Raw genomic sequence first — 26,091 nt, 5'->3', positions numbered from 1 at the left:
AACTCACATCATTTGAACCTCTGGAAGGGATTTGGGCTGGATGAAGTAGGAAAGCAGCCATCAGCAGGGGAGCAGATGTCTGACCCAGGCCCTCCAGCCAAGGAGACCGGCACTGTGTCTGTGGGAACTTGGATGCTCTGACCTCGGGGAAGCTTGCAAGAGTGAAGGGGGCCGGGGGGAGTGCGAATCCAGCGGCTTTCTGGGCTCCTTCTGGCACTCTTACAGCAGCACATACTTTCTATGCCAGCCCCCAGCTCCAACAGCTTTAACAGCCTAGTAATTATCTCCTGATCAAGGGAGGCAAGGATGTGTGTGGAAATCACTTTTTAGTAGCAAATATGTCTTTTGGAAAAAGCCCCAGTAAGCTGCTGGCTTTCTCTCAAGTGTTCAAAGGATACCAGAGGACTGACAGGCTAATTTAATCACATTAATACAAGAAGTGTCCCCAGTGCAGAGGGAAATATATTGTGGTAAATTGTCAGTTTTGGAACTGGGCCTCCAGCTCCGATGTGTGAGTACAAATGCTCTCTGTGAGAGTAGAGGAGTCACGTCACACAGGGGAAGGGAAAATGCTTCTTTCCAGGTCCCCGGACGCTTGCTCCTTAACAGAGGAAGGCTCTTGGTCTCATCCAGATAAGTGTTTTAGAAGAACAAACACAGCTAAATGAGACCTGGATGTCCCATCCTCATGCTTGCAAACAGCTCCCCCCACCCAAGGTCTAATCAGAACCTTGGAGCTCCAGGCATTCACTCATGCAGCCCCATTTATCAGAGACCTGCACAGTGCAAGGTGCTGGGCATGCCATACAGTGGTGAGCCAAACAGCTGTGATCCCTGCCTTTTGGGCATCTTATACTTCTCTAGAGAGACATAGTAAAGAAAGAAAGAAAATGGTAATATGGGTTATGAAGGATTAACAGGGGTTGACCTAATTTCTTTTGGGAGAGGATAAAAGTCTGCTCTAAGGAAGTAGTATTTGATCTGAAACCCGAAGAAGAAGTTAGCCAGGCAACAAGCCGTAGAAAGCGCCCCCCGTAGAGGGAGGAGCAAATGCAAAGACGTCTTTGCAGGGAAGGACCATACAGACCAACGGAGCTCAGTGTGTCCAAAGAACGGCATGTCCAGAACATAGGGAGGGAGGCTGGAGGAGGGACGGATTCGTTAAGATGATGCCAGCTGCTGGAGCAAACCGAAACTGTGTGCCGAACCAAATCACATGGGCGTTTCTCATTCACGTAGAGCCGCAGACAGCTCTTGTCCAAGCAGTATTTGGGGGAACCACAGCTTCTTCCACCTCGCGGCCCTGCCATTTTTAGTGAGCTGCCAAGGCCGGAATGCTTGTTTGCATGGCGGGCTGTGCCCAGGAGACCTCTCAGGGTGCAGGCCCGTCTGGGAGTCTGCTGTCACGTTGTTCAGGTTCCTTTGGCACAAGGTGCCTGCAAGGTGAGACTGTGATGCGCAGGAGGGGATGCAGCAGGTGAGGCAGGCCCTGTAGGCCGAGCTCCAGAAGTTAGGGTTCATTCCAGCCGTGCTGCGAAGAGCGAGGTGAGAACACACCCGTGGCAAATCCAGTGCCACTTCTCAACCTACATGTTGGGTCGCGCATGTCACACGGCGTGTCTGAACCGAATTCACCACCACCCCCCCCCCCCAGAAGCATCGCCCTCAGTTTCTTGTTTCGGAGGCGCCATTCCAGACCTAACAGTCCTGCTCTGTTGGCCGCCCGGGCTTGCCGTCTACCTCCCAGGCCTGGGCAGTTTCCGTGCCTGCCCAGGGAAGCTCTCTGATTGGTTTCCTGCTGTCCCGATACAGCGTGCTGATTTCCACTGTGGCCTGTCCTCTCCCAGCGACAGTTATTCCTAGCTGGGATGTTTTCCCGGTATCGAATCATCTGAGAAACGTAATAATCGCATCACAGTGAGCATGGAGATGAAGCTTTCGAAAATGTGCCTTTTTGTTTCTGCTCAAAAAGATATGACTGGTTGCCAATTATCTGCTGAAGAAAGTTTGAACTTCTGTAGTTTGGGGAAACCGACTCAACCCAGCCTTCCCGAACCATTCTTAATGTGTCCCCCTCCAGTCAGACTGTGCTCCAGACACAGCACGGATTTGGGGGCGTCCTGCCCCAAGTTCTTCCCCTCTGCCTGGGACCACCTCTTCCTCTCTGTCCACCTCCCCAAATCCTACCAGTCCTTCAGTGCCAGCCCTCGTTCCCAAGTCTACCCTTTCCCAGGAAGCTTTCCCTTTCTCCACCAGCCATAAAAAAGCTTTCTGTCTCTGGCATTCTGTAACGCTCCGCAAAGCCCTTTGCACAATGGCTTGCAAATACTAGGTGCTCAGTTAATGCTTAAATTATTTAAATTATATACCAGACCTTTGGCATTTGTCATTGATTGCCTTTTACTGACATCTATCCTTCCAATTAATTTATAAACTTCTTAAGATACTCAATATGTAAGATTGTGCCCAGCACATCCTCAGAAAAAAACCTAATTAATGAATGCTTTTCTATCATTTCTGTGACACCTTGCACAGCTCCTTCAACACAGCAGATGTTCAAAGCATTCTTGTTGTTTTAATACGTGATACCTTCATAAATGCAAAGCTTTAGTCAGTTCAGGAGGAATAGTTTGGCTGAGAATTCGAGCCCCGAAGACAGACCTTTGGGCAAAGTGCTGGGTGGGGAGTAGAGATTGCCAGTGACTGTCTAACCCTCTGTGGCCAGCTTCCTGTTTTGCTTCTTCTGCCCAGCTCTGGGTTTGTCATAGAGTGTTTAGTTACAAATACTCCCACTTTCCAATTTACAGTGCTCCTTCCCCCTCCCGTCCCCTCCCCACACACAAAAAGAGGTTGCAAGAGGGGGGGGTGATACCCTTGGTATCTTTTTAAAAATTTCCATGTTATCAAGATTCTTCATGTGACAAACCATACTAGAGCCAGGAGAGAGCATCAGAGCAAAAAACCATGTTTTCAGAATTTACTGTAGCTCTGTGGGGTTTTATTTGCCTAGAGTACAATCCTGCAGTAAAATGAGCCCCCCGCCATGATAGTGGGCCCCTCCATCCCATTTCCAAATCTACCTCCTTCTCAACATCTTTGAGTCAGATGGAAAATTCAGTTCTGTCTTCTTTTTTCTCTGTATCTTAATTGGCTTTCCAGATACAAGTCCCAGAAGTGGGATTTAGCTCTGCACATCATCCCTTAATGTGAGCAGGCTCACAGCGGATGGGGGAAAGGGAAGGGGTAGCCATATTGAGTGTCAAGTCCCTCCTACCTGCTTTGGGCCTCACATAAAGAGCAAATGACTGGTCGGGAGAGAGTGTCTCTCCAGATTGGAATGGCCAGCTCAGGGTCAGATTCTGCCGTTTCTGTGAGTCACTTCCCGAATGTGTGGGGGGGGGCCTGACAGCCAGCACTCTTCAGGAAGCACTCCGGGATCATGGATGTGACTGCTAACACCGGGTTTTTAGGCAGAACCCTGGGGCTTCGGGAATCTCTGGAAGTCTGTTGGACTCCCTAATCAAACTGCCAGATACAAATCAGCATCTACAAATGCATGAGCGTCGAAGGGGGTTGCTCTCTGGAAGCGGATCTTCTCAAGTGGGTCTGAAGAAGTTGGTGGCAGGTCCCTAACACTTCATTCTCTCTCAGTCAGTTGCAGAGCAAAGACACCATCATTGCCTACCTCCTCACATGTGCTTCCAGTTTTCCTTGGAAACAGAGAGCGTGTTCTGGATCCTGGTTCATGTGAGACCCTGGTAGTCCCCAAATTTAAAACATCCTTAGTTTCGAGCAGGCTGCTTCCAAGAACGAGGGTAGCTAGAGAGCGTCGTCTCAGATTTTCACTTTTTTACCTTTGGCAAGCAGCACCTAGTGGTCCTCATTTCAGTGATTACAGGGTTCGTGTAACGGGCCGGGGTTTGGGCTGTGGGATAGCAGTTCTGTCCTTGGAAGAGTGCCGGCCAGCTTTAGCTTTCCGCACTGCAGTTGTTGGCACTGCTCACAGTGTGAGGCCTGGGGTCAGGAAGGACCGCATCACCAACCTGCCCGGGGAGGCCGGGCCCACCTGACAGCCATCGAGGGCTCATGCCACGGCCCCCTTTCCAGATTAAGTATCAGTTTACCTTTTTTTTCTCATCCTTATCCAAAAACGTGCTCAGAGCCTAGACACGTCCTTCACACGCACTGGAATCTGAACTGTACAACACAGGAAAAGTGAGGCCTTCAGCAAGGCGTTTTGGACCATGAGGCTTTGTGGTTGGGATTTCACCAAATGCCATGTTGGGGGGCGGGGGAGTCTTCTTTCATCCCCAGCCTGGTTCATGCTCATCATCTTAATCACAGGCTAAAGATGAATATTTCTGGTTAGTTTCGCCTTTTTTATATATACACAGTGCCTATTTATAGCTATTTGCTGACGGACTCTACCAATTACTTTAAAAGCTTGTATTTAGAGAGAAACAAACTAAAAATGTGAATCCACTGGATACCCATAGTTCTGCATTGAGTTAGCTTGTTGTGGGGCAGGGTCAGAACAGAGACGGCGGTTGGCACATGATGATGTCAGAACTGGAAATGATCGTCTGTTATGACTTTAATTGGAGGATGATTAGAGAAGAGACACACTCTTCTATCTGTCTTATCTTTGTTATTACAAGCTTACTGGATCCCTTGTGCATGTTTATTTGGGGTATTGTACGTTACAAGCGCAGTGAAATTGCTGTCTCCACAGTCATCACTGACATCCTATTTACGAAATCCACCGTTCTTCTTCCCTGCCTTCTCAGACTTTCCTTCTCTCTGGCAGTAACCATTTCCTCCGTGGAATATTTCCCCCAGCTTCAGAGGCATTCTTCCCGTCTAACTCCTCCTCCTCAGGCTTTTGGAGGCTCATTTCCTTCTGTATTGCCTTTCAAATGTTGGTTCTCTCCAGGGTTCCACACTCTACCCCTTTCTCTTCCCAGTGCAAATGTTTCTACCATGGTAACTACAAAAGGAAGATATGGAGACAGGGCACCCAGCTTGGGAGTCCTGGACTTGGCTGTGTGTAGGCTACATCAGAGAGGAGCTTCCTGTAGAAGCTTCTTATGGGGAGACATACAGGATTTCTCTGCCTGCCACCTCTACTCCTCACCCTGGGCACAGGCTGAAAAAAGGCCAAGTGGCTCATGGGGGCAGTGGAAAGGAGGTGGAGCCAGAGACAGTACATGTGCTATTGTCCGTGGAGGAGAGAGGAGGGACAAGCTAAAGCGGTTGAACCTGTTTTGATGGTTTAGGCTAGAATTGGAAGATGGATGTCCAATTCCCTATCTACAAATGCAGGATTGGAACGTGGCTGAGGTACAATGTGTGTATGACGCCAGAAGGCCTGGCTCTGGCCACATGGTGCCTGGCATCTAAGCCTGGGTTAGAGGCACTGGCAGTTGGACACAACAAAGAGTGATCTGGGTAGGAGATAAGATTTGGGGGCCTAGAATACCCAGGGGAATGTTGAGCACTGAATCTGGGGAATGAAAACATTTAAGAGACAAACAGAGAAAGAAGAAAAAGCAAAGGAGACTAAAAAACAATCTCAAGCCGGGGCGCCTGGGTGGCTCAGTTGGTTGAACATCCGACTTCAGCTCAGGTCATGATCTCACAGTTCGAGAGTTCAAGCCCCACGTCGGGCTCTGTGCTGACAGCTGGAAGCCTGGAGCCTGCTTCGCATTGTGTGTGTCTCTCTTCTCTCTGCCCCTCTCCCCCTCCCACTCTGTCTCTCTTTCTCTCAAAAATAAACATTAAGAAGAAAAAACAAACAAAAAAACCTCAAGTAGAAATAATAACCACCCCTGATGGAGCATTTTCTCTGTGCCAGGCACTGTGATTAAGTGCTTTGCATGCATTTCCTCCTTTAGAGGCTGAAAAGGAGCAAGACATCACAGAGAGAAGAAAATTTCAAGAAGACAGACACTTCCCCTCCTTGGACCATTTTGGTCACACTTTCTTTATCTGCCACCTTCATCCTGTCCTTTAGAGCCCAGCTCAGTGAGCACCACTTTCCTGGATCCTCCCAGGCAGTTAGCTTCTCCTTTGGAATCATCTAGCACGTCACATGTCGCACATTTTATTCACTCAGCCAACAAATGATTGTTCCACTGGTTTAGAATTTATGGTGTTTTAATGCAATTATTATTATCTGCTGGGCCCTGGTTTACTCATTCTGAAGATTTAGACTCAAGCATGTAGAGTGATCAACAAAATGAGGATTTGTTTAATAAGCAGATGAATGAGCAATATAAAATAGTACATTTAGTCAAGATTCAGTTTGAACCAAAGTATGAGAGGATCTCTGGACAGCCCATTTCAGATGTAAATTGCTAAACTTTCTAGGACAGTCATGAGTTGAGGATTCACTGAATGGTTGATTTCTGTTTTTTGGATTTTCAGTGCTCAATTGACACACCCTGGTTAATGTCAGACATTAACCAAGTGTTGGAGTTCCCTGTGACACAGGCACACACATTCTCTGAATACTTATTATGCACAATTCAATAATGATTAACATTTGAACTCTGTCTAGGCTGAGCAAGCCACATCAAAGCTCTTTTTTCATTAGGACTTTTAAAATATCAAATATGGACTGAATGAGTAGGTGTTGGAGAAACTGACTTTGTAAACTAAAAATCATAAACCCAGATCTGTTTGAAATATGTCATGTGGAGTGCCTATATAAAAATTATGAGCGTTTTGATTTTTCCCTTGTAGGTAATAAATAACATCTGTAATATTCCTCCTCACCTTTTTCTGATTAGCTTTATGTCTGGTATATTTTCCCCAACACTCCTGTTTCATGTAGCAAGGATTTCGCCAAGGAGAGACAGGATTCTAAAGCAGTGTGGGTGTAACAGAAAACCTGCAGCAATCAAGGTTAAGTCCAGAAATAAGGGGCAGTATGAGTTTGGTGGGGAATTTTTAATGCTAGTCAGGCCTCTCTGTTTTACCTTTCTCAGGGGTACACACCAGCAGAGCTCGTGGGCCCTAAGGGATGGGAGTACCCCTGAAGGGCAAAGGGCATGTGGCCCACAAACCAGCTCCACTGGACCCCAGTGCTGATATGGCTCTCCAGACCCCCTCACTTTGCACCTGAGCCCATGTGGGTGCATCCAGCAGAGTGCCCTGGGCCACTGGTGTTCACCCTGGGGTCCATGGGGCCCCGGGGTCCTCTGAGGATTGCTGGTGGTGAGCCCAGGTGGAGGTTGGACAACTGTTTTAGCTGTTATGTACGATGGGCAGCTGTGTGGCATTTGTCTGGAGGGAAGAGCTGTGTCAAGACCATTGCAAGCCTAGTAGATGCTGCTGCTGAAGATGCTGATTTCAGGTCATTAAAGGTGACAGAAAGCCAGGCAGGGGTGTTGGGCCAGGCTAGGCTGCCAAGAAGCCAGTTGCTGAGCTTTGCTGAGCTCAGGGCACCATAGTTAAGTCCTAAGGTGACTGCGGGGGTCAGGTGATCTAATGCACAACCAGAATTGGGAATCCCTGATCTGTTTCACCCCGTTTTCCCAATTTTAACCATACCTCTGGGTTAGCATACATAATTTCGATGGTATTGCCTTGTTGTTGTTATTTTTCCACACAGTATTCTTTTTTCATTCATTTTAAAACCACTTTGTTCAGGTATGATTGACATGGAAAACGTTGTACATTTACAACTTAATATTTAAAAATATGTAAAAGCTTAATATTTACAACTTGATGACTTTTGAGATAAGTATACTTACATGAAACCATTGCCGCATTCTATGCCGTAAACATATCCATCACCTCCAGAAGTTTCTTCCCACCCTCTTATTATTATTTTCTTTATGTGTGTGTGTGTGTGTGTGTGTGTGATAAGAATGCTTAACATAAGATCTTCCCTCTTAGCAAGTTTTTAAGGACATAATATAGTATTAACTGTGGGTACTGTGCTGTATAGTAGATCTCTAGGTAGGACTCATTCATCTTACATAACTGAGACTTTGTACCTTTTGACTTCCCCATTTCCCCCCGTCCTCTCTTCCCCACAATTTTCTTTTTTTTTTAAAGGTTATTTATCTACTTTGAGAGAGAACGTGACATGGAGAGAGAGGATCCCAGGCAGGATCCCAAACCGTCAGCACAGAACCCAGTGCTGGGCTTGAGCTCATGAACCACGAGATCATGGCCTGAGCTGAAGCCAAGAGTCAGATGCTTAACCACCTGAGCCACCTAGGCACCGCTGTTCCCCACAATTTTCTAATAATATGTTGTTCCATTGGCACCTGATTCAGATTTCACAGTTGTTATAGGTCTGGGCAGCTGACCACGCCTTGATTTTGATGGCTGTCAATCAAATGCCATAGGTTCAGCCTAAATTGAAGTGATTTCTTTCAGTTGGTCAATTAGTTTATCCATGTACCCTGCCCTATGGCAACTGCTGTGGAAATTCAAGAGACCTGTGACTGGAATTTTTATACTTACAATGCAAAGAACACTCACCACCCAAAGGATCTCATTCCGTCCTCACAATTATCCCATGAGGTAGGCATTATTTTTCTCCTCATTTTACATACAAGGAAATGGAAATTCAGAGTGGCTAAGTGACTTAATAGGTTATTCATTCTACAGGCTATGAAAATGTACAGTGGTTTCTCAGAATATTATGAGTGGTTTCTCAAAATAGCGAGTAAGGTATAGGGAATGCCACGGGTAAATCCCTAACCGTTCTGTAAATCCCAGCTTGCGAGCTGCCAGAGCCATACCTATGGCTAGTGGGGGTTTTTTCCATCCCTGAAAATTAAGCAGAAAGGGTCAATCAAGCATCAGCTCAGAACGTGGGGTTCTAGCCCATGTTTTATTGGGAACTGTTTTTAGAGAAATACTTCTATTTTGAGGTCTAGAATGACTGTTGAGAAAACAAGAATCGAGGCAACCATGAACACATTCGCATCTGGGTACGTCAGTCCTTACCACACAGCGAGATGAGAGGCAGCCAGGGCCTGGGCCTGCCGTTTCCCGGATGTGTCAAACCGTGAGCAGACTACAGATTTCATCCGCGTGTTCACCGAGAGCGCCCAGGCAGCTGTAGCCCAAATGCACCATGGAGGGCACACCGTCTGTGGGCAGTGGGGCTAGCTGGCAGACTAGCTGGTACAGCAAGGCCTTAGTGACTTGAACTTCACTTTGATTTGGCGATCCTTTGAACTTTTCTGGGACTGAGCCATGAAGAAGTTGGTCAGCCGGTCAAATGTTGAGTGTAAATAAAACTTTAGTGTTTTATTTAAGAGGCACATTTGACTCACATAATCAGCTGACAAATTTGCCCATTCCTTAAAAAACATACCTGACAGGACTCCATATTAAAAAATACCTTGATCACCAAAGATCTGGAAGAGCTGGGAGGTTTTCCCACTTAGGCCAAGTGAGCAAGTTTTGCTCTAAGTAAAACTACATATGCCTTGAAAGCATGAAGATGGCATCCCAGCAGAAGCAGGAAGAATAAAATGGGTGGCCAGAGGTAGAAGAAACTTTTAAGCTGGTCTTTGCAAATTGTAAAAGTGATCAAAAACAGAAAGAGCTCAGTAGAAATGAAAAGGAACCAAACCCTGAAGTAGCAAATGAAAGCTTCACCATTAACGCTTTTCCCGCCATCCCTGTTCAAACTCTGGAACATGTGCTGGGGAGCAAATACAGGTCCTCTCCAGACCCAGACCAGAGAAGTGGTTTGTCTGGTTTGGGTTTTGGTTTTTCATTTTGTTTTTTTTTTTCTGCTTTAATAATGAGTTCTGCCTACTTTTCTCCTCTTTATAAGGTCTTCAGAACAGGAGGATATATAAGAAAAAAAACCTGTGTTATACTAATAGCTACCACTCAATGACAGTTTTTACCAGCGATTATTACCTACTTCATAGAGCTAGTGCAAGGATTAAATGAGCTAACATATATGGTACACTTAACACAACATTTTATGTTTATAAGCAAGTAGCAAGTGCTTTTAATATTAGCGTTATTGTCTTTAATGTTGACAATGTTAATAATAGCCTTACGATATACCAGATACTCTGTTAAGCACTCGATATGCCAGATACTCTGTTAAGCACTCGATACGCCTTATCTCGCTTGCTCTTATATTACTTTCATATAGTAAATTGAGGCACGGGGAGTCAGGAAAGTTGCCCAAGATTGCACAACTGGCATCAAAATCATTTATTATGCACTTACGATATTCTGGACATAGTACTAATGAACATTTTCTATGTATCATCATATTTAGCCACACAACAGTCCTGTGAAATAGATGCCATTATCCTCCTTTTACAGATGAGGAAATGTAGGTCCAGAGAGTTCAGCTAACACCGAAGCTGACTCAGCCAGTGAATGATGGAGCTGATTCAAACCCAAGCAATCTTGCTCCAAAAGGGCATGCTCTTTACTGCTGTGCACTGTGGCCTTCTGGGAGAGGGGACAGCAGGGACTTCAGTCACATGGCCCTCTCCTCATGCTGGTTACTATCCCTAGCAGCGCTTTCCTGCAGGGCCACAGCATTAACTCTTCCCAAGCCGCATTCTCCAGCCACACCCAATGCATTCTACATCCCAGAGAGGAAGAGACCCAGACCGTCCCCTTCAGCCCTGTGCTAATACTTGGGGCTCCTTATTACCCTGCCTGATTTTCTCTAGGTGTGAAAACTTTGTTTTCTATCAACTTTCCTCTTCTTATCTGCAAGTCAGCTAACATATTTATTTTACTTAAGCCTTGCATAGTTAAAAATCATCAGGGTTATACACCAAATGTTTAACAGCAGCCAGTAAATTTAGCTAATTTTAATTTTCTTGTTCATGTGTTTTTGTGTTTCCAACTTACATACAATAAACATATAAATTACATAGAAAAAAATCAGAGACTGTATTAGACAGTGGTTTCCAAAGAGTCATGAGGATACATTGTCCAGTCAAAAGAACAAGGTTGCCTTTCACGAACACCAGGAGATCAGAAGCATCCCCTGGCACCTCTCAGTCCCTTCCCCATTTGGCGAATCCATTACCCATCACTAATTAGTGTCTTTCCAATTATAGTTTAGCTGCAGACCCCTTCTTCAAACAAAAACGTAGAGAAGTATAATATATTTAGCAAATACTACAAGTTCTTCCTTAAGGTTTAACCAGCACTGCATGAAATGAAGACAGGGAACCTGAACCCTGCCCACTAACTCGCCAACCCATTTAATGACAACTCCCAAGGTACTTCTGGAACCCCTGCTGGCTCTGGAGAACACATTCTCCCCTGAAACCATTGACCCGACCTCATTCTAGAAGCTTGGACTCCTTCAGATTTCCAGAGGTTGCCCAGATTAGGAGCTCTATAAATTTACTACATAATATGTAAGATAGTGATTTCCTTCAGTTGCCCTAAAATTTTTCACTAATGTCCAAAATCAGTACCCATGACTGGTCCATCTTATAACTGAGTATCTCTGTCTGTCCAGAGACCTTTATTTTGTCAGAGGTGGCCTTCACCTCAGAAGGAAAAGATAAAAGTTTATGCTTCTCTGTGGACCCCTAGTTCCTGCCCAGGGGTTAACAAATCCAATGTCCTTTTCTCCCCCATCAGGCTGCTTGTACAACTCTGTGAATATGCTAAAAAACATTGAATTTTACCTCTAAAGGAATGAATTGTATCATATGTGAATTACATCATAATAAAGCTATTAGAAAAAAAGTTTAATTAAAAATAATATTTAAATTCCTCTTGTGTCCCCCTGTTGATGAGAAGAAAAGTGACAGTTCTGGCTTTTCACACTCCCCGAAGCTGTCTTACCCCGTCCACCCAACCATCACACCGAAGCCTCCAACAGCACCTCCCTCCCTGTCCTCCAGAGACCCTCCATCACCGAGACTTCTGTTCTCATTCTTCAGGCTAAAAATCCCTTCTTCACCTTCTGTTTATCCAGTTTTCGGTTATCTGTTGTTTCAGTGATGCTTCTCATTGATATGGCTGGCCGTGGGGTAAGACTTTGGGGTTATAGAACTAAATCAGATCCAGGCCATTCCCCATATTAAAAAAAAATTTTTTTTTAATGTTTATTCATTTTTGAGAGAGACAGAGCATGAGTGGAGGAGGGCAGAGAGAGAGGGAAACACAGAATCCAAAGCAGGCTCCAGGCCCGGAGCTGTCAGCACAGACCCCAGTGTGGGGCTCGAACTCATGAACTGTGAGATCATGACCTGAGCCGAAGTCAGACACTTAACCAAATGAGCCACCCAGGTGCCCCATATACCCTACATTTTTTAAAAAAAGGTTTATTTATTTATTTTGAGAGAGAAAAAGATCACCCATGCACGAGCAGGGGAGGGGCAGACAGAGAGAGAGAAAATCCCAGGCAGTCTCCAGCTGTCAGCAGGGCTGACAGAGCCAGATGTGGGGCTTGATCCCATAAACTATGAGATCGTGTCCTGAGCCAAAATCAAGAGTCAGACCCTTAACCACCTGAGCCACCTAGGCACCCCACTACCCTATATATTTTTCACACAGGAAGAGGGCAGAGTGGTAGATAACGAAGAGGTATATCTTTCAGGTCTTACCGAAAGTCCCACTTTCTTCATCCATCCTTCCTGTGCACTTTCACCTGTATCATCTTCTTCCTACCATGATCTTTTATAATCTTTACTGTTTGACCTTAATTATATTCTGCCTGATGTTGTTTATTTGACCATTTCATATGTAATATCTTTCTAATTGCTTTGTAAGATTACAAATACACAGCTTCCTCGTGTGTGGTGTTCTATTGCTGCTGTAATAAATTATCACAAGCTCAGTGGTTCAAAAGAACACAGGTGTCTTGTCTGACAGTTTTGTAGGTCAAAAGTGCGAGCAGGGCTAAGGTCAAGGTTTTAGCACTGCTGTACCCTTTCAGAGGGTCTAGTACAGAATCCATTTCCTTGCCTTTTCCAGCCTCTGATGGCTGCCCGCATTCCTTAGCTCATGGCCCCTCCTCCATCTTCAAAGTCAGCAACACGGTATCTCAGACTCTTCTGCTGTGGCCACATCTCCCTCTGACCAAAATCAGGAAATTGTCCCTGCTTTTATGAACTCATAGATTGGGTCCACTCAGATAATCTGAGATAACCTCCACATCTCAAGGTCTTTATACTTAGACATATCTGCAAAGTCTCTTTTGTTATGTAAGGTAACATTTCCACAGGTTCCAGAGGGGTTAGGACATGGACACCTTTGGGAGCCACTATCCTGCCTATCACCCCATTTTATACTTCCTTGTATTGCATATGAGATGGATGGAAAGAAATAAAATATGCAAACACTAACAACGATGACAACTAATGCTAGGATATGTGTACATCAGATAAAGTAGACTAAAGGAAGAAGGCGCTGTTGGAGATGAAGAAAGGCCTTTTCAAAATTATACAAAAAGCAATCAGCCAGAAAATTATAATGCTTACAAATGGGTACTTAATAATATAGTCTCAAAAAATGACAAAACTTGGAGGAGAAATAAGCAAATTTTCAGTCACAGTGAGAAATTTTCAACATCACTCTCTCAGTAACTATTTGAACAAACTATAGAATCAGTACAGATATAAAATATTTGAACAGCATAATTAACAAACTATAATATATATGGATCACGGCACCCAACAACTTGAGAATAGATGTTTTTTTCTTTTTTCAGGTGGGAATGAAACATACAGTTGACCACATACTGGGCCATAAAGCAAGTGGAAACACAGTGCTAAGGATTTAAATTATGTACTGTACATCTAACACGATTCTAAAGTTAGAAGTTTATTTCTAAAAAATCATAGTTATATTTTGTAATCATAACGGAATTAAACTGGAAATTCATAACGAAAGGATAATAGGAACTTCTCAAATGTTTGGGCATTAAGTGATACACTTTTGAACAATCCATGACTCAGAAAGGAAATCACAACGAAAAATAGAAAATATTTTGACCTGAATAACAAACGTGCATATTTAAAACTTGCAAGATAAAAATAAATTGGTGCTTTCCCATGTTTATAGCAGCACTATCAACAATAGTCAAGTATGGAAAGAGCCCAAATGTCCATCAATGGATGAATGGATAAAGAAGATGTGGTGTGTGTGTATATATATATATATATATATATATATATATATATGTATGTATATATATACAAGGAGTATTATTCGGCAATCAAAAAGAATGAAATCTTGCCATTTGCAACTACGTGGATGGAACTGGAGGGTATTATGCTAAGTGAAATTAGTCAGTCAGAGAAAGACAAAAATCATATGACTTCACTCATATGAGGACTTTAAGAGACAAAACAGATGAACATAAGGGAAGAGAAACAAAAATAATATAAAAACAGGGAGGGGGACAAAACAAAAGAGACTCATAAATGTGGAGAACAAAGGGTTGCTGGAGGGGTTGTGGGAAGGGGGATGGGCTAAATGGGTAAGGGGCATTAAGGAATCTACTGAAATTATTGCTTCGTTATATACTAACTAATTTGGATGTAAATTTTAAATAAAAAATAAAGTTAAGTTAAAATGTAAAAATAAAGTACACTCCATTCTTAAATAAATAAATAAATAAATAGGTGCTTGGATGAAAACTTATAGTGTTAAATGTATATATCAGAAATGAAAAAGTGCTGAAAATTAATTACGCAGGAAGCTATGAATAGAAGAGCAAAGTGAGCCAAAAGGAAATGGAAGGAAATAATAAAGAGAAGAGGCAAAATTATGAAATAGAAAGCTAATATACTACAGAGAGGGACTACTAGGTAAAAAGTTTGAAAAGAACAATAAATACAATTAACCTTTAACAAAATTTATCATGGGAAAAAAAAGTGAAAAAGCACACACTGCCAGCATCAGGAATGAAAAGATATTACTACAGATGCTACAGACATTAAAGGTAATACAGAAACGAAAATGTGTGTGACTAGACAAATTCCCAGTAAAATTCAGTTTACCAAAACTAAGAAAAAGAGAAATAGAAGATCCGAATAGTTCTATATCTGTTAAAGAAATTAAATTAATAAATAACCTGCCCACAAAGAAAACTCGAGGCCCAGATACCTTTACAAATGAACTCTTCCAAGTATTTAGGAAATAACAACCATCTGACACAAACTCTTCAGGGAACACTTCCACTTCCTTTTATAGGACCAATATAACCTTGACTCAAAAAGATGACAAGAATATTTTAAGAAAAAAATTAATAGAGAAATTGAAGCATAGGTGCAAAAGCTCTGAACAAAATGTGAATCCAGCAATAAATAAAAAGGACAAACATCATGACTGAAGGGGGTTTATTCTGTAAGTGCAAGGTTGATTTGGCATTTAAGAATTAATAAGTAGAAGGGTGCCTGGGTGGGTCAGTCGGTTGGGCGTCTGATTTTGCCTCAGGTCATTATCTCACAGCTCGTGAGTTCGAGCCCCACGTCAGGCTCTGTGCTGACAGCTGGGAGCCTGAAGTCTGCTTCAGATTCTGTGTCTCCCTCTCTCTCTGCCCTTCCCCTGCTTGTGCGTGCTCTCTCTCTCTGTCTCTCTCAAAAATAAATGAATAAACATTGAAAGAAAAGGAATCAATAAGTATAATTAATTGTGCTAAAAGATAAATGAATAATTATGTGATATTTTCAGATGCTGAAAAAGCATATGGCAAAATTTAACACCCATTTATGATAAAAATAAAAACTTAGTAAACTGGGAGTAGAATGGATCTTCTTTTATCTGATAAAGTATAGCTACAAAGATTTTTATATTGATATCACACTTAACAGTAAAATAGTAAAACCTTTTCCCCTGAAAACAGGAATGAGATAGAAATTCTCACTATCACTACTTTTATTCAAATTTATACTAGAGATTTTGTACAATGTCATAAGGTAAGAAAAAGGAAACTGAAAGATCTATTATGGGGAGAAACCAATGTCAATATTTGCAGGTGACATTATAGCATGCATAGAAAATCTAAAGACTATAAACAAAGAATTAGAATTAATAAATGAATTTAGCAAAGTCACTAAAAACAAGGTCAATATGTAAAAGTGTCAATTGTGTTAATTCGGAGTATGAAATATGTATTTTAAAATTTTTTTTAGGGGCGCCTGGGTGGCTCAGTCGGTTGAGCGTCCGACTTCAGCTCAGGTCACGATCTTGCGGTCCGTAAGTTCGAGCCCCGCGTCGGGCTCTGGGCTGATGGCTCAGAGCCTGGAGCCTGCTTCCGATTCTGTGTCTCCCTCTCTCTCTGCCCCTCCCCCGTTCATGCTCTGTCTCTCTCTGTCTCAAAAATAAATAAACATTAAAAAAAATTTAAAAAAAAATTTTTTTTAATGTTTATTTATTTTTGAGAGAGAGAGCAAGGGAGAGGTAGAGAGGGAGACATAGAATCCGAGGCAGGCTCCAGGCTCTGAGCTGTCAGCACAGAGCTCAACACAAGATCATGACCTGAGCCGAAGTGGGACGCTTAACCTACTGAGCCACCCAGGTGCTCGTGTTTTAAAATATTGTTTATAACGGTATTAAAACACATTAACCAACTGGGAGTAAACCTAAGAAAAGACATGTAAGACCTCTACACAGAAAATCATAGACTATGGTGAAGAGAAATTATGGGGATCCACCACACGCATGAATTGTAAGTCTCAATATTTTAAGACAGCAATACCCCACAATTGATCCCTGGAGTTAATACCATCATAATCAATATCCCAGTAGCCAGTAGCTAGTTTGTGAAATTTAACAAGCTACTCCTAGAATTTATATTGAAATTCAAAAGGCTGGGACCCGTGGGTGGCTCAGTCAGTTGATTGTGGACTCTTGATTTCAGCTCAGACCATGATCCCAGGGTCGATGATCGAGCCCCGCATTTGGCTCCACACTGAGCATGGAGTCTGCTTAAGATTCTTTCTCCCCATCTGCCCCTCTCCCCTGCTAGCTTGCGCACTCTCTCTCTCTGTCCCTAAAATAAAATTAAAAAAAAATAAAGACGGGTGCCTGGGTGGTTCAATCGGTTAAGCGTCTGACTTCAGCTCAGGTCATGATCTCACAGTTCATGGGTTTGAGCCCCACATTGGGCTCTGTGCTGACAGCTGCGAGCCTGGAGCCTGCTTCGGATTCTGTGTCTCCCTGTCTTTCTGCCCCTCCCCCACTCATATTCTCTCTCTCTCTCTCTCTCTCTCTCTCGCTCTCAAAAATAAATAAACATTAAAAAAAAAGAAAATGCAAAAGCCAATAATGGTGAAATCCATCTGGGAGAACAACAAATTTGGGGACTTAGATAGAAAAACATATGGTAAATCTACAGTAATTAAGATAGTGTAGTAATAGCCTAAGGATAGACATATAGACCAGTGGGACAGAATAAAAACTCTAGAGCTGGGCTGTCCAATGCAGTAGTCATTAGTCACATATGGTAATTAAAGTTTAAATTAATTTCCTCAGTTGCAGTAGCTGCATTTCTTTTTTTTTTTAATTGTTTTTTAACACTTATTTATCTTTGAGAGAGAGACAGAGACAGAGTGTGAGAGCAGTAGGGGCAGAGAGAGAGGGAGACACAGAATCTGAAGTAGGCTCCAGGCTCCGAGCCGTCAGCACAGAGCCCAATGCGGGGCTTGAACTCACAAGCTGTGAGATCATGACCTGAGCCAAAGTTGGACGCTCAACCGACTGAGCCACCCAGGCGTCCCAACACTAGCTGTATTTCATATGCTCAATACCCTCAGCACCCGGCTAGTGGTTGCTGCAGTGGACAACAGACATAAAACACTCCAGAAAGTTCTATTTGGACCATGCTGCTCTAGAGACAGACTCACCACATATGGAAATAAGACGTTTGACAACGGTGTCACTGAAGATGAGTAGCAAAGAACAGTCTTTTCAACAGTCTTGGTCGGATAATAGCCATCTTTGAAAAATGAATCTTGAGTCCCACCTTACTTCGTGCACAGAAATCAGTTCCTGGTGGGTTCTATGCCTAAATGCAAGATGTTGTGGAATTTTCGTGGAACAGAATCACATCCAGCAGTCAAAATGAATGAAGTGCTGGGAACAGGCTGAACCTCAACACCAAGGGTGAGTCTCACAAACATTATGAAATCAGTTGGAGCCAGAAATAAAAGAGAACATGCTGTATGGTTTCCATTTGTACTAAGTTCAAAAGCAGGCAGAAAGAGTCTCTGCTGATGGATGGCAGTTACCTTGGAAGAGGAGGCTGGTAACTGGAGGCTGCTGACATGGGCTTCTGAAATCCTGGTAATATCCTGTTTCTTGAGTGGGCTGGTGTCCACAGGAGAGGGTCCAGTCTTCATCAGCACCATTAGTGCACTTTTCTCTATGGGTGTTATTTTAAAATGTTTTTTTTAAACAACCCTTGGATTGACACGGAAAAAGAAAGATAATTCTTGCTGATTGAGTGATAAAGGAAAGGTGAAGATTCTAAAAATTTTCAGATAGGCAACAACTTGAAGTCTGAAAGTATCAGGTATAGGATATGGAGAAGGGGAGACGTCACTGGGACAAGGGCCAATTAGTACGTGTTGTAAAGTTGGAAACGTGTGCCCCTTGCAAGTGGACAGTTTTGCTTCCAGACACAAACCTTAGAGAAATGCTTGCTCATGTGCACCAGGGGACGTGGGTAACAATGCTCATTGCAGAATAGTGTACAATAGAAAAAAAAAAAAAGAATAATTGAAGTAACCTGATGCCTAACAGGGAAATGGGTAAATAAAATGTGAGTTTTTATATAGTGAACTACTAAACAGTTAAAAGGAATATAATATACACAAGCATAATCACAGAGCTCTGAAAATACTGAAGTGGATTGAAAAAAGCAAGTTGCAGAGTATGTATGGCATAACATATACGCGTACATTTTTAAAGTATAAAGCAGGACTGTAGATTATTCTGTGGCACATGCATGTGTAACCGGACTGTTAAATCACCGCAGGATAGACTGTACCCTGATCCATGATAGCAGCAGCCTCAGGGGCAGGGGGTGAAGAGACAGAGATTAAGGATGGGGATAGACCGTCACATGGGAACTGTCACTTCATTTTCATTGTTCTGTTTCCTTTTTTTTTTTAATGGCAAATATAACAAAATGTTAACATCTGTCCCTTCTAGGTGTTGGCTCACAGAGTGTGAGTTCTCTTATTTCTTGTAATGTTCCCTTTGTTTAACTTCTCAATGTGAAAAAAAATAGAGTTGCGATAATAGCATCTTTCATCGTTTAGTCTTAGGCTTGTTTATTGTTTAGGTATTTTACGTTCCTGTTTGTTTTAAGAAAAAATGTATATAAATATGAGTATAGCTGAGATAGCTCAATTTCCTCTCTTTGTTTATGTTAGCAAAGCATACTTGTTTTATTTAACATCCTTTGGTATCAAAATGTGGCCTTTACACAAACTTGTGAGGAGTAAATCATGAGGGCTCACAGTCCTAACACAGTCTGTGTTTTAAGAACACATTTCCTATAATAGACATCCTCTGCGCCTCGATCACAGCAAACATCCGCTTATATTGGAGCCGAAACATCCACAAGCAGGCGGAGCAAAAAAGTCAAAAAGATTTGCCATTTGGTGCTAACGATTTGTCGGTACATGATTGTTAAGACTAAGGTCTGAAACCACCAACATTTATTGGCTCTGTCTCCAGTATGCGTCTCTAGGGTCATTTCCACAAGACCGACCAGAAGAACGGGACCCTGCCTTTTCCACCACTGCCATTGCTCCTGCAGGAAGCCCCTGGCAGCACACAAGTCCCGCTCTAGCAGGAAGGAGGGCACTCCCAAAGTCCTTTATGACAGGATGGGGGACAGACGGGCCGGCCACCATGATGGAGAGTGCACTGTTACAGACAGAGCGCACACAAGGCTATTTAGTCACTGGGTGGGCAGTCTGGCAGCCCTTGGAAACGCACCCTAGGTGATTGCTGTGACCGTGTTTGAAAAGTTGACACGTAAATGTGGACTTGAAACAGACTAGCTATTTTATGGTTAGGCCCTAAACTGCAGGCTTTTAAACATGCTCAGGTATGAGTGAGGTGGGGACCTGCATACCCTGCCCTCACAGATCCCTTACAGCAGAACTCAGGTCTCTCTTCTACACCTATTTCACTCCTCACAAGCAGGCCAAGGAGGGAATTACCCAAAAGAAGGAACTGAGCATGCTCATTTCAGACTCTCTGTCTGTCTCATTTGGGGGCTCGCCTGCCCCTAGAATATATATAAGCACTCTGGTCTGCTCTCAGCTCTGAGGGAGCCCAGTGGGTGTCCAGCAGGATCAGGGATGAGTGATTTAGTCTTTCTAAGTCAAGAGTCAATTATTAGCAAGGCCTCTCGGCCACAGATCTGAAGCTATGTTCTCTCTAATCAACTTTATCAGTAACAAGGGCAGTATCTTAGCTCTGACTGGCCTCTAACCTTTCAATTGGTTCCAAATTCAAGAAGGTGGGGGAGGTAATTGCTCCCCCTAAAACCTGATGATCAATTAGTATAAGACCCCAAGAAGATAATGTAATCCGTGTTAATAACCAATAATTTGTATACCAGTTTGTTCTTATACCCATAATTGTCCTGTCTGAATAGTGAACGGAGCATTGCTCACTTTTATCTTTCATAACTGTGGTTAAAAAAATAAATATAGTGCTGTATGTCATGGCGTGATTGAACTCTCATAGCTTGAGATAGACTCCATTAAAATGTACACTTTATACTCTATTATCTACGTATATCTATCTATAAGTATATATAGAAAATTTATTTATCTAATTCAGTCATTTAGCAGCAAAAAGAAAAACTGCACACACGAAAAACAGCCTCTCCTGCTATTACAGAACACTGTTCTGCACACGGCCAGATGTACGTTCACAGAACACAGCAATTTTAAGGATGAATTCATGTTCTAATCTCTTTAGGATTACCTTATATTCGTGGTGGTTTATGACTGATGTGTTTAAAGTAACTATAGCTTTCTGTTTATATTTAATAGAAGATTCGTGTCTGTGGTGGGATACACATTTACACTCATGAGATAAAAGCTACTGTTCTACAGGAAGGATATTAAATGTTGATTTAGAACGACACATTTCAATAACAGTGATCTAAGTCTCCCATACTGTTTCTTCGCAGGTCCTGGGAAAAGCCTGGCACCAGCAAAGGATGATTCTTCTCATCCAGCGTATTTAGCCTTCAACACATCTCTGCATGCTGCAATTAGACACGGGAACTGGAAACTCCTCACTGGCTACCCAGGTAGGGTGCTTGGCATTTCCCACCAGATCAAGGAGAACTTTACTAAACAACTGCCTTTTGCAGAACATACCTGTGGGGCCGCTGAATGAGGAAGAATGGTGTGATCTACCGTCCTGACCACAAAAAAAAAAAAAAAAAAAAAAAAAATTAAAATTAAAAAAATAAAAAGTTGAGAATTAACTGTAGGGGGCGGTGAAAGGAAGAAATGCCAACTGTAATGTTTCATGGAAAATCAGATTTCAGAGATGCGTGGCTGGCAAGCACAGCACATGAGGCTAGGAGGGAGACTCTCTGAAAGCTATATCCTCAATCAAGTGTGTAGCTGAGGGACGTGGTTGCTTCCTCTGAGCACATTCTCTAAAAGTGGTATCTTTTATTTATTTATTTTATTTTTAAATTTTTTTGATGTTTATTTTTGAGAGAGAGAGAGACAGAGACAGAGCACAAGGTGGGGAGGGGCAGAAAGGGAGTCACAGAATCCAAAGCAGGCTCCAGGCTCTGAGCTGTCACAGATCCCGACACGGGGCTTGAACCCATGAACTCTGAGATCATAGCCTGAGATGAAGTCGGCTACTTAACCCACTGAGCCACCCAGGCGCCCCAAAAGTGACCTCTTTTAAATATTTTTAAAATATGTGGTGTGATGGTAAAGACTGTGACGCAATTAAGCAATGTTTATAATGATGACATTTTGGGCATTTGGGGTAAGACAACTCTTCTTTGTTTGGTACCGTTCCATGTATTGCAAGATGTCTTAGCTTCCCTGGCGCATGACCATTACATGTTGATAGCAGCTTCCCTAAGTCACTGTGACAACTAAAACTCCCCCCACCCACACCCACACACGTGCACACGCATGCACACACATGCGTGCACATTCCTGGAGGCCCCTGGTTGTGAAGCAGTGAACCAGGAGTTAGAGTGAGAAAGATATAGATACAGCATCAAGGGCCACATCTTTTTTATGTGTCCACGTCCACAACCCCTGAAATTAGAACCTGTCTACCATGACTCTCCTGCAGTAAACTATTGTATTTCTTTGCCAGGCTGTGGCTGTTGGTTTCCTCCGCCGTCTCCATACAATGATTCTGCGATACCCTCATCAGACCCACCGACCAAGACCCTCTGGCTCTTTGATATTGATCAGGACCCAGAAGAAAGACATGACCTGTCAAGAGACTATCCCCATATTGTCGAGCAGCTCCTTTCCCGCCTGCAGTTCTACCACAAACATTCAGTGCCTGTGCATTTCCCGGCACAGGACCCCCGCTGTGACCCCAAGGGCACTGGGGCCTGGGGCCCGTGGGTATAGGACTTCTGGCAGCCTGGGGGAGCCAGACCACCTTTTCTGTCACAAGTTAGACTTCAGGCCTTTACTCCTGTATCTCGTGTCTCTCCCAGCCTGGGTTCGCCTGGTCCTTCTCTTGTTTCTGAACCACACTGAGGAATCTCATTTCAAACCCCAGTGCATATAAGAAGCTGATAAAACCTGGAACAGTCCTGTTGTTGGCTGGGGTGTGTGTCTAGAGGAGAGGGGGGCTGAGTTCAACCCCTTTTTCCTGAGTGTGGGACAGCTGGGAACTTGACTTGAAATAGGAAGTTCTCGTTGAGTCCTAGAGGCTGGAGCAGCTGGCTCTTTTTGCCTCACAAGTCAGATGTTACATTTCCCCCTGCCAATAGCTGGGTTTTATTGGAGTGCCTCATGTTTCTTGTAACAAATGTGGGGAGCAGACAGTTTTTAATGGTCCTGTTGGCCAGGGGATCTCCCTGTCTGCGAGATATCATGTGCAGGCATTCCGTGTGAATAACCCCCCTGGCTCACCCCTCACTCCGTCACTCATCTCGTCATGGAGCATAAGGCCCATTTCATAGTTACGGTCAGCATGGCAATATGCCTGCTTCTTGGTTTGGGTTATTACAGTAAAGAAATGTGTTTTTATCCCCAGTTTTCTTTTTTTTTTTTCCTAGCCACTACTCATTTCGTCTAGATTTCCTGCTACCCCCTCTCCCCTGTGGTTCTTTTCCTAACCTCCCTTTGACTCAGGCATCCTGTGCCCGGGAAGGCTGCCTTGCCTCTCCACGCTGAGCACCATCGGTTTGGGGATCTCTGCTGGGGCCTGCCTTCCTCTTGCCTCCACTACCGGAGCTGGAGCCCTGCCCAGAGAAGGTGGTCACATCTGGCTCTGCATGCATGCTCGTGGTGGACACGAAGGGGCCGGGTGGGTGATGCGTGGCTCTGTGTCATCTGTTTGCTGAAGACTATTCTAAGTTGCATGGAATTAATTATGAATGTGGCTGTGTCTCATAATATATTAAGAGTTGCATGCTATTCCCTAGCTAGGAGGAGAAACCCCGGGAAACGGTCGTTTTGTCCCGGGGTGATGGAGGGGGGCAGTTTGAAAGGAAATGGCCAGCATCTGAGATCCTGGGCCTCAGTGAAGCAAAGGACGGCACATCCACCTTTCCCTATTCTCAGTCTTACTGCTTGTGTTGAGGTTCTGGGGTTGGGGAAACAGGATGAGGTTTTACTTACCGGCCCTTTCTCAGTCTCGCGAAAGTCCTGCTAATGCGGATCAGTACAGATGCGCTCTGAAGAATGTCAGACTCTGAAAAATATGTGCCAAAACTCTACTCTTTTTTCCATTAGCGGGACTCTTTGGTTCACTGGTGTCCCCACTGCCTGGACCGGTGCCTGTTACATAGAAGGCGGTCAATACTTTTTTTTTGTTTTTAATGAATGAATGGACAGTTGAACAAATGAGAGAGCGGCACACCGTTAAAAATCCAGTGAGCTAAATACAGGTTTAGAGTAAATATCCTCCAACTGTTGCTTTTCTGTTCCCAAGCTGCCCTCCTGGGGTAGGAGCATAGTCTGCAGATCTGGACAGAGGACGCTCCAAAGTGAAGCCATAATACCCTCTCCAGGAGGGAAACGGGGAAGCATGCCTACCGAAGATACACTTTTGGCAATAACCCTCAGTTCTGTTCTTCATAGGACACTAGAAACTAAAACCAGCAAATAATATGCTATAGGTCCTTGTATAGCCACCCTTCAATTCAGTAGCAATATTTTCGGGTCACTACCAATTTGTATTGTATTAAAATAAGATGATTGGAAGGAAATGGTGCTAGAACTAAAAACACCTGTTACCAACATTTACCCCACGCCCGGGTTGGCAAACAGCTGGCCCAAATGCCATCACCTACCACTCCCTCACCTGTGGCAGATACTCTGCACTAACTGAGCCCACGTGTTCTTCTGGATCCTTCTAATCCCAGTGTCTATTAATACCATGAGATTAGAGTCCATCACTATATGACAGCCATTCACCCTCCACGCCATGCTCCCAGGGCTGTCCCCAGTTCCAGTCCTTGATTGCCAAGTACAACATGGTGATCTGTACTCAGTGGATTTACAGGGAGTTGTCAAAACTAGTTGTTGTAAAACTTTTATTTGAGATTTTATTTTATCCATTATAGAATGCATCTCATTAGGTTTCTCTTTTCTGTATAAGAATGTGAACAGATTCACATTGAGGATGTTTCTTTCTGGGTTCATTTGCGTTTAAAGAAAAGTTTTATTAATTTAATTGTTCTTCTTTGCTACTACCTGATTATTTCATATCTGGGGAACAAAGAATTTTTTTTACCCTTTAAAATTTGTCAGCCGTGAATAGGGAGTTTCCATTTGGGTGATGAAAAAGTTCTGAACCAGATAGTGGTGATGTTTGCACAACATACCTCTGAATTGTATGGCTTAAAATGGTTAAAATGATAACTTTTATGTGTTTCTTACAACTGATTTTTAATGTGTTGGCCAGTTTTGTGGTATGTAAATTACATCTCAATAAAGAAACATAGCAAAAATATCAGAACTGAAACAAAGGTGTCAGTCATTGCCCCAAGAGTACAAACTATAAAATAAGTCATTGGAGGGAGGTTGTGAGGGTAGGGGTGAATGTAAAGTGATAATAAGAGAGTGTATTTGTTCTCTGTTGCTGTATATCAAATTACCCCCGAATTTAGCAGCTTTAAACAATAAACATTTATTACTTAACACACTGTATGGGGGCCAGGACTCTGGGAGTGGCTTAGCTGGGTGGTTCTGGCTCAGGGCCTCCTGAGATGGTAGTCAAGCTGGCGAGTGCTGCAATCATCTGAAGGCTTGCCTGGGGCCAGAGGATACACTTCCAAGGTGAGTCACTCACCAGGCTCTTGGTTGGAGGCCTCAGTTCCTTGCCCTGTGGGCTTCTCCACAGAGTGCTTAAATATCCTCACACATGGCAGTCAACTTCCAGCAGAGCAAATAATCTGGAGAGAGCAAGAGGAAGCCACAGTACCTTAATTACCTGGTACAGTGTCACTTCGACCTTTTTTCACTTCCTTAAAAATAAGTCACTAAGTCCAGCGGTTACACAAGAGGAGGAGAATTAGGTCCTGTCTTTTGAAGGAAGTGTCAGATTTGTGGACATATCTGATACCAGCGTGGACAATAGGAGAATGGGGAAATGTTGTCTCCTGGGGAAGAGACTGTCTAATCCAGTCCACATGCATTTATCAAATTCAAATTCTGCTATTTGAAGACAGATGTTAGAAAAACATCCAATTTTGCTATATAGTGGTTAGAATGACCAGGGACTAATCATTTAGCCCTCTCTGTGCCTCCCTCTTTTTTTTTTTTTTTTTTTTTTTACTGGTGATAGGTTGAACTGAGTAATCCCTAAAGTCTTAGACCCTTGTGTCCAGAACAATGCCTGACACATAGTCTATATTAAATAAATGGTCTTTGACTCTCAACTGCCTGAATCCCAGTGCAAGAGTGTAAAATA

At 43.3% G+C, this 26,091-nt stretch overlaps 1 protein-coding gene across 2 annotated transcripts in view; it reads left to right on the top strand.

Annotated features, from left to right (window-relative positions):
- Positions 1 to 25,143, top strand: part of ARSB (arylsulfatase B) — a 175,342-nt gene extending 150,199 nt beyond the window's left edge. For both annotated transcript variants that reach the window (XM_030323652.1, XM_030323655.1), the window contains exons 7-8: positions 21,140 to 21,262; positions 22,309 to 25,143. In XM_030323652.1, the coding sequence (XP_030179512.1) occupies positions 21,140 to 21,262; positions 22,309 to 22,574 (389 nt within the window). In that variant the 3' untranslated portion in view covers positions 22,575 to 25,143. The remainder of the gene's footprint in view (positions 1 to 21,139; positions 21,263 to 22,308) is intronic.
- The last annotated feature ends 948 nt before the right edge of the window (positions 25,144 to 26,091 follow it).

This window comes from Lynx canadensis, chromosome A1 (assembly GCF_007474595.2).
Source record: "Lynx canadensis isolate LIC74 chromosome A1, mLynCan4.pri.v2, whole genome shotgun sequence".
Classification (NCBI taxonomy): Eukaryota; Metazoa; Chordata; class Mammalia; order Carnivora; family Felidae; genus Lynx; species Lynx canadensis.
The sequence above is the reverse complement of the archived record's forward strand: the minus strand, read 5'-3'. Positions and strand labels throughout refer to the sequence as shown.